The following is an 8,738-nucleotide window of genomic DNA, read 5'->3' as shown; positions in this document are numbered from 1 at the left end:
TGGGTAACATTTCTAAAAGAAATTAATCCAATTTTTAAAACATGGATAACATGAAATAAAAGCTTTTAAAGCCTTTAATGAATTTTATAAAATAAAAAAGGTTTAACTACACATTTGATCTCTTACGTTTATTTTAGGTTTCAATTTGGTCTCTTACGTTTAAAAAGTATCAATTTGGCCCCTTACGTTTATTTTAGGTTTCAAGTTAGTCATTTCCGTTAGTTTTGTCACTAACACCATTTGAACAGTACACGTGTCAGTGTGTCCAAGTGTCACGTGTCTATCCACATATGCAAATTGACTGTCACATGTGACAAAATTGACGGAAAGAACTAACTTGAAACCTAAAATAAACATAAGGGACCAAATTGATACTTTTTAAACGTAAGGGACCAAATTGAAACCTAAAATAAACGTAAGGACCATATGTGTAGTTAAGCCAATAAAAAATATAAAAAGCCTTTCATATCATTAAAATGGCTATTTTCAGTAAAAAAGAAACCATATTAACTAGCCAGAGTTAAAGCTTAACCTCATTTTAAAAATTTAAGTTTGGTTTAAGAATAAGTTTACTAATATATCCTCCAACCAAAATTCCAATAACTGGATAGTATCAGTTATGTAGCTTTTTATTTAAAACTGAGTTTGAAAGCAAAATTAGGATAACAAGAGAACCAAACATTTAGAAGAGATATAGCAATATAATCCAAAATAGTAAAGTTCTAACATATAGTAACTAAAAATGTTGCAATTAAAATATAATCCTCAACAATAATGACTTTTAAATCTAAGGACAAAAACTGACCCTTGAAGAGTACAAAAACTCCAGAATCAAGTAAAAATAGTACATTATGAACAACACAATAATGCACAACAAAATCAGCCAAGTACTCTTGAACCGCGCACGATGAATGTGAACTACAAAATGTGCTCACAGCTTGCCAAAATTTCGAGCCTCGGTTACGCCATGCAAAAATTTAAACAAAATAATACTGGACAGTAACTTCATTCTGGTTGGTTATGTACCTCACCTTCCGCGAAAAACTTTGAGTGAGGCTCCTCTCCTAAAGGCAAAAAAATTCTGAGCCCCTTTTCCTCATGTCAATATACATGGGGGTTGACGATATCAATGACATATTATATATGGTGCAATATTGAACAGTTAGTGCCTGCCTCCATGCAATTTCAGTCGGAGTTTCCATTTGCATACGACTCTTCTCCGTTTGTTAAAGTTGAAGGAGGAGCTTGGTTGCGATTCTCCTCGTAGCCAGCATTGCGAGATTTTCCAGGTCTCACTCTAACATTGGCTCCAATGGGGAAAGGCTCCTGTAGAGACAATGATTATCTTTGTTAGCTATTCACTGAGATTTATGTTATGCAAGAAAAAATAGATATCATCTCAGAACCATTATGCTGAGTAGATATGTCAAAGATATAGGCTATATTTGGATAAACAACTTATTTGAGCGTCTATAGCATAAATGTTTATCGTATAAGTGTTTATGTATAAGTTATTTCAATAACAAAAGATAAAATAAAGTCAAACTGTTTTATAGCATTCTCATGCATGAAGACAATATATCGATAGCCGAGTATAAAAGAGAAAATATTTTAAGATGTCAGTGAGAAAGTATGCATTATATTTCAATTGGCGCAACGAGGACACGGAAATAATATCAAAAGCAGATCTATGAAGCAAAATATCAAGGAAGCATAGCAGTAATTCAATAGCTTTGATAAAAGAAGTAGTTGGTTTACCATATCGCCAGCATTTGGGCCTTCTGTCTGGAAGAGAATAGGGCGGCAACGTTTATCCTCATTCATCAGACTTGAATTCTGGAAATGAGCAATAAGAGAAGTTCTTCCTTGAATTCGAGCATATGCAAGTGATGCAACTTTTTCACTGTTAAACTTCTCCCATTTTTTACCATGGAAAGCCTGCAAAACAATTCTTATATATTAGTTACAACAATTGAAGAAACAATAGAAAAACTAAAATTAAAACTGCATAAGTATTTCCAAATAACCTGGTGCAAAGGAATAATTTGAGCAGGATCAGTCATATTTATGAACGCATATCCAACATTACATTTATTCTGCAAACATTGTAGAATTGATTTAGAAACATAGTCGTGATTTTATCTCAAAAGGAAAGAATCAAAGAACCAAAAATAAATACTTGCCTTGAAATCAATTGGTAAATACAGAAAATCATAAGTTCCACGACATTTCTCATCTATGGCAACAAGTAGCATCTTTGAAGTATACCTACCAAAAAATAAACATAGGTCAAATCAAGAACCGGTGAAAAAAGTTTGAATGCTTTACTGCCTCTAAAATAATTGTCGGATCTTAAAACAATCTATTAAAATAAAACAATGATTTTAAGGTGATTAACAATATTACCATTGCAACATTCAGCAGTAGACAGAAAAAGAAATAAGCAGCAAAATGATCAAAAAAGAAAAAACTGAGGAGACTATTAACATACTTGTTGGGAATGTTTTTTATCATAAGTGTTGTTCTAGTGTCTTCTCCACGCATTATGCGGCCCAGGTCAAGTTCATATTGTTTTCTGTCAGCACTACTCATGGTGTTAGCTTCACTCTTACGACTATAACCGTTACCGTTTTTCATTCGCTCATTGGCAGGATCAAATTTCGACATTGTAGTCGTAGGTTGTCTCCCATAGAGAATATGTGACAACGGATTAGGCGAGCCCTGCCCAGCACTGGATGAGAGTTCAGTACCATTCCCACCAACATGAGAAAACATGTTGTTATGAGGAGAAAAGTCCATCGGACGCATTTGCCAAGAACCATGAAAACCTCCATTTCCAGGAGAACTCACGTGAAAACCAGACGCATCAGGAGACTCTCCCAAGTAAGAGTTTTTCCTTTCCCAAGGAGAGGCTGTAACAACCGGCGCTGATCCAACATGATGATCCAAATGTTGTGTTCTCAGCAAATGAGGAGGTGTTCTAGCAAAGCTTGACATTTGAGGCAGGCCTGGAGAACCATTACCAAATGATGACGATGGCGTTTTCTGCCAAAGCATGTTACTTGATGGCGATTGCTGATGCAAATTGGAGCCGCTCCATATATGATTAAGTCCATGATGTGCGCGGATCTCGTTTCCGGATGATCCTAAAGAAAACAAAGATTTCACACAAGGATTCAAATGTAAAACTACTAAATCCATATTACAAATCAGTTCAGCATACAACTACGTTGCTTCAACTACTTATAAGTAAGAATGTAAGATACAAAAGCTGATTTGAAGACCCGAATTCATTTCAGAATGCTTAATGACAGATAAACAGGAAATCATAACTTCATTTAAGTCGCAGAATTTAAATAGATTGTTATATTTTTGGCATATTACCAAAAAAATAAACAATATTTTTGGTATCAGTATAAAATTACACGAGTAAAAAAGTGATGAATCTTCATTAATAACCAAATCCATTATTGTAAAGTTTTTAGATTTCCCTAAGATACCATTAAACTTATTCATGTAAACGCTAATAACATTTGTAATAAACATCGAGTACACTCACCTCCTCCATTGAATTCTGCTAAGTTCCCAGTTGAGCTTATTCCATGAATATGCCTGCCGTTAGCAGCTTCTGTCACTCCAGCGCCTATGTTACCAGCCTTGTTGCCAATGGTGCTAGAAAAGTTATAAGGACTACCATTAGTTAAACTTCCATGATACTCTGGTAAAGAATGAGGATGAAATGTTGTCGGACTGGATGCAAACTTCATTGCATCGACAGGGTTACTGGACTCGGAAACGCCAGAAACTTTTCCGGTAGATGCCCCTATCGCAGTGTTGTTGACGCCAGAGTTGACATGAAAGAATGAATTATCAAAAAATCCATTCAAAGGCTGTTGCTGCATTGCAGATTGAAATCTCTGGTTATATCCATTTTCCAAACTGGCAGAATCTATTGCTCCAGAAGTCACTGTTGCTGTAAAATAATGTCTAGTGAGATCAAGAACGGCATTTGCTTCCTATGAAAAGAGAAAAATATAAGTTGAGGCGGATAAAATCTTACGCTTTTGTCTCAATTGTAAGTTGTCAATAATGCTACGACCAAGATCTCTTTCATCTTGCACCTTATAAGACTGTTGCATCAGACTACAAAAGCAAGGTTTTCATAGTTGTTAAAGGAAGAAAATAACTTTTAGAAGGAAAGTATAACTACTTTTAAATCAAGATCTATAATAAATATGAATATCCAAAATAAAACCTTATCTACAAAATATCACATAGATAGGAACACATAAATTGATGAAAATCGTTAAAAAAAAAGGTACTTTTTTAAATAAAAAAAAAGATGTTAAAAGAGGTGCAACAAATCAGAGAAATAAAATAGAAAAAAGAAGTGGGTATAACCACCATCTCGCGAACCTAGGATGACCAGGTTCAAGCTTAATCTGGTTGCCAGAAATTTCAACCCTGTTCAATGCCCGAAGTGCAGCTTCTGCAGCTCGGACGTCATAAAATTCTACAAATTTGAGGTGCTTCATTCCGGGATATTCATAGATCTGCAATAAAAAAACATAACATTTAAGGAATCTTGTATTATGTTAATAAATTATTACAAGCAACCAAGATAGGTAAAAAAACTAACAATGCACACTTACTTCTTTAATTTCTCCATAAAATCCAAAATAATGTATAAGCTCATCATTCAAAACAGATGAATCAAACCCAGATAACATCAGCGTACCATGACCAATATCCTTCTCTGGAGCATTGACCTAAACATGCAATCAAGTTAAGATACATCTTTCGGAAAAACATAAAAAGTAGGAAACTGAGACGGTTGAAAAAAGCGAAGCACATATTAGTATCACTATATCCAAATGATGTGTATGGCAAATGAATTATGCATACAGAATGCGTTATCAGGAAAATACCTTTGGAATCGAATAATGTATGTCTAGTTTCCTAGACCTCAATGGCCTGCTTTGTAGTGTTTGCATGGCTTTCTGTGCTGCCCTTATATCAAAATAAGAAATCATCACAAACCCACGATGCTTGCAAGCTGTATACATGGTTCGGATATCGCCATATTGCTGACAGATAAAACATAACAGGCCATTTACGTTTTATGATTAATGGTATGAAATGTTTCTTGAAAATTTAAGAAAACATTTAGCACTGAAAAACAATAAAGACGCACCTCAAATAGAGACTTTAGCTCAAAATCTTCAACGCTGCTATTAATGTTTCTAACAAAAAGTGTCCTAGAAGGCTGTTCAACAAAAGGAAATTTTCCTTTGGAACCTCCAAAGAAACTGTTATCTCCATCCAAACCACTTGTTCTTTTCAGCGAACTTAAACGTTCATCTCCTTCCAGCTCCATGCCTCCGCCACTACTAAACAAATCCAAATCTTCCGAGTCATCTTTAATCCTAGCATAAGAATTGTTTTCTAAATCATCAGCAACACCAGAAAATAGGTCATCTTCATCAGGAAGGAGATTATGTATATAGTCAGACTCCATCTCTTCAAGAGATTTATACGGATCTTCCTCCAGAAGGGAACCGGCAGTAGTCTGCTGATTGGACAGAAGATTATTCGCCAATAGATTCACTGCACCAAGACATGCATATCAACACGACAAAGATATTGATTTAACTAAAGTAAAATCGGAAAACCTTAACAAATAAAATGTAACCATGCATGAAAAATATTCTTACATTTCTGGCTAAACATATCAGAAAGTGAGCTCGAGAATAGACTACTTTCGTGGGGAACAGCATCGACCGCGACAAGCTTATTCCCAACTAGACGATACGAGGTAGGTGCTGACTGCCTAAACACGTCAGACCATGATTGGGGATTATAACGAAAGGATTCATTAGAACCTTTCAATACACCAGCAATCCCATGTTCTGCGCCAAAAGGTAGCTTTTCTACACTTTCCTCAGATAGATTAGTTTGCGACATCGGAAATCCAGATTTTCCATTTACTTCAAAGGGCAATGAAGTATTCAAAGTGCTACCAGGCGGTGCTACCATTCCATTCATTCCTAACAACATAAATATAACACAACTTACTACTTCAGCAATGAGGAACATGTTTTGCAGATAAAGTAGTAATTGAAATATACTTATGCGCACACAAAATTTGAAGGGAATAATACCACTATGTTCCACATTATCATGATATAAAGCAATAAAATCACAAATAACATATATCAGGAACACATATATTAGCTACAATTCAGCAAACATTTATATATTGTTGAAAGCATAAAGCAAGACGAACATTGTCTAAAAAGAACCAATGCAGTAAGAGTATTATCGCCACAAACATCATATACTACATTTCTTTCAGAATCATTCATGTACTTTGGATGAGCAATTTATTGCATGAGCACACAATCATTGATAACAATTTATGCATGAGCACACAAACATTTATAATGAATTCAAACAAAAATCCGAGAAATATTCCGGAGCATTAATGATGGGATAAACGCGCAAACCAATAAAACATATAGGGCTATTGTGACCAAATAATGCAATGATTTGTTCCTCACCTTGGGGGTGTTGGACATTCATGTACTTTGGCTTCCTTAATCCAACATTCCTCTGCACAAAATGAGACAATAGTGTTAAGTACAGTACCCAAAAAAATTGAAAAAAAAATTAAAAAAAATCCAAATTCTAAACTGAATTATTGGCTCCAATTCTTTTTAAGTGTCATTTAAGATTATAAAGTACAGATTATAAAATATAGTTATTGCCTTGTGGAAAGTGCAACAAATGTTTTTAGCACTTTAATTTAATACACATAATTTTTACAATATTCTCTCTCTTAATAGTATTTAATGTTATTATATTGAATGAAGAATTCTACTAAAACAACAATAAAAAAGAATTGGAGGTAAATAGTACTGATGTTCATCAAAATTCAGAACAAAAAAATTATCATTAAAATCATAAGATCATGGAATAGAATTTAAATAAACAAAAATGAGATAAATACCTCAGAATGATAGGAAATATCATCAAAAATGTCAGAAACACCCCTCTGATCCATGACTTCAAAAGGCATCCTTCAGCACAAAATCTGGAAGAAAATAAATCACAAGTTTTGCTGAAAAGTTTCAAACTTGTTAGCTTCTTTGGACTCTATTCATCACAATCTTCACCTGTACAATAATTTAAGGAAAAAAAACATTAAACATGGCACAAAAAAATAGGAAGGGAAAAAATTAATAATTTAATATTCTAAACTTTGCTACATATAAAATCTATATTAATATATCATTAAACTGCAAAATTCAAAGAGATAGACACAAAAATTAAGTAGAAAATTGTTGCATATATCTTTCAACTAAAAACCACAATTAGACTCCATTGCTTACCTACCAAAGACCTAACAAAATTGAAACCATTTTCAAGCAAAGAAAAAACAAATGTAGGATATTGAAACCCAAAAAAAATAATCCATAGAAATCATGAAATTCAATTCAACTGCAAAATTTAAATAAAATAAAAAACCAGCTCAAGGGAAAATTCCTGGAAAAGCCCTTAACATCAATAGATCAAGAACAAAAACTCAATTTTTCAAAGGAGAGACAACAACATAAACATGATGTAACCTGAATTTTCAATTTCAAATTCAGCAACAAGAAAAGAAAAAAATAAACATTTCTCAAAAGAATGTTTTTTTTTTCAAAAAATAATAATAAACTACAGAATTTTAACCTGAATTCAAATACCATATTTCTCCAAAACAAAGAAAAACCTTGAAATTCTGAGAGGAAGAGAAAGAGGGTAGGAGAAAAAAGATGAAAAATTGAATCTTTGTAAAAGGTTTAAGACATAAGGAATTGAGAAACATATGATCCTATGATGTTTTTATAAAATCTCACCTTTTCTCTATGCATTGCTTGAACAACAATAAAAGAATAAATCAAAAAAATGAGGTTTTTTTTTTGTTTTTGAGGACCCAAACACTGGCTTCAAGAATTCAGAAAATAAATAAAAGATCGGAAATTGAAGCTGAAAATTGAAATTGTGGCCAGCGTAGGGTAATTTTCCGGCGAGATTATGCTCGCCGGTAGCGTTGTTTTTTGGAGAAAGAAACCAGACAAAGGCGAGAACAATATGAGTTTTTTAAGACTTTGTAAGAAACAGAGAAGAAAGAGAAAAATATAGAGAGAAAAAAATGTGAAAATAAATTAGTTGGATTTTTTAATTAAAACTTTTTAAAAAATAATTTTTTAACTTTTTTTGGTAAACAAAACAATTTAAATTTTAAGAATGACTAAATATATGAGTTTCTTTGTGTTTTAGGTTGGATTGAGAAATTGGGAAATGGAATTTTACAATGCACCTGCCAAATAATGTGAAGCATATTAATTTTTTTTAAAAAAAAATTGACCCAAAAAAATTGTTTATTTTTCTATTGTAAATAAAATTAATATTACCATAAGTTTAAATTAATTTTTACATTTGACTAAAGCATTTAATTAATATGCACCGACGGTGTAAAATAATTTTACACTGTCAACCAATATCAACCATGTTTTCCGCCACATCATCCCACTTCACCCCACTTTATTGACATGACATGGCAAAATAATGGTTATTTATTGAACGATCGTGTAAAACTATTTTACACCGTCAGTGCATATTAATTAAACTCTCGACTAAAATAGTTTAACATTTTGACAAAAGAATATTAAATTATATTATGTACTGTTTTT

General features: G+C 32.9%; 1 protein-coding gene across 4 annotated transcripts; it reads right to left on the bottom strand.

Moving 5' to 3' along the window:
• Nucleotides 1-702: 702 nt before the first annotated feature.
• LOC123916035 (protein MEI2-like 4) lies at nucleotides 703-8,342 on the bottom strand. 4 transcript variants are annotated; one of them, XM_045967360.1, is made up of 15 exons: nucleotides 7,902-8,342; nucleotides 7,010-7,175; nucleotides 6,561-6,612; nucleotides 5,715-6,047; nucleotides 5,195-5,607; nucleotides 4,929-5,087; nucleotides 4,653-4,769; nucleotides 4,405-4,553; nucleotides 4,061-4,143; nucleotides 3,560-3,973; nucleotides 2,492-3,146; nucleotides 2,184-2,268; nucleotides 2,028-2,096; nucleotides 1,759-1,938; nucleotides 703-1,326 (listed from the first exon to the last, which is right to left on the bottom strand). In XM_045967360.1, exons 2-15 carry the CDS (start codon nucleotides 7,076-7,078, stop codon nucleotides 1,186-1,188), a joined length of 2,919 nt encoding a protein of 972 aa, XP_045823316.1. In that variant the 5' UTR covers nucleotides 7,079-7,175; nucleotides 7,902-8,342; the 3' UTR covers nucleotides 703-1,185. The 4 variants fall into 4 exon arrangements, with proteins under 4 accessions (XP_045823316.1, XP_045823318.1, XP_045823319.1 ...); XM_045967362.1 differs by having other exon boundaries at nucleotides 4,417-4,553; nucleotides 7,902-8,237; XM_045967363.1 differs by having other exon boundaries at nucleotides 3,560-3,967; nucleotides 4,417-4,553; nucleotides 7,902-8,212.
• Nucleotides 8,343-8,738: the final 396 nt, after the last annotated feature.

This window comes from Trifolium pratense, linkage group LG3 (assembly GCF_020283565.1).
Source record: "Trifolium pratense cultivar HEN17-A07 linkage group LG3, ARS_RC_1.1, whole genome shotgun sequence".
Lineage (NCBI taxonomy): Eukaryota > Viridiplantae > Streptophyta > Magnoliopsida > Fabales > Fabaceae > Trifolium > Trifolium pratense.
The sequence above is the reverse complement of the archived record's forward strand: the minus strand, read 5'-3'. Positions and strand labels throughout refer to the sequence as shown.

Bases quoted from the DNA above. Each gene is read 5' to 3' on its own strand.
- LOC123916035 (XM_045967360.1), bottom strand. From the start codon at position 7,078: ATGCCTTTTGAAGTCATGGATCAGAGGGGTGTTTCTGACATTTTTGAT. The intron at 3,147-3,559 runs GTGAGTGTACTC...TGTTTTCTTTAG, and splicing joins AGCAGAATTCAATGGAGGAG to GATCATCCGGAAACGAGATC. The intron at 1,327-1,758 runs GTAAACCAACTA...TTGTCTCTACAG, and splicing joins GCCCAAATGCTGGCGATATG to GAGCCTTTCCCCATTGGAGC.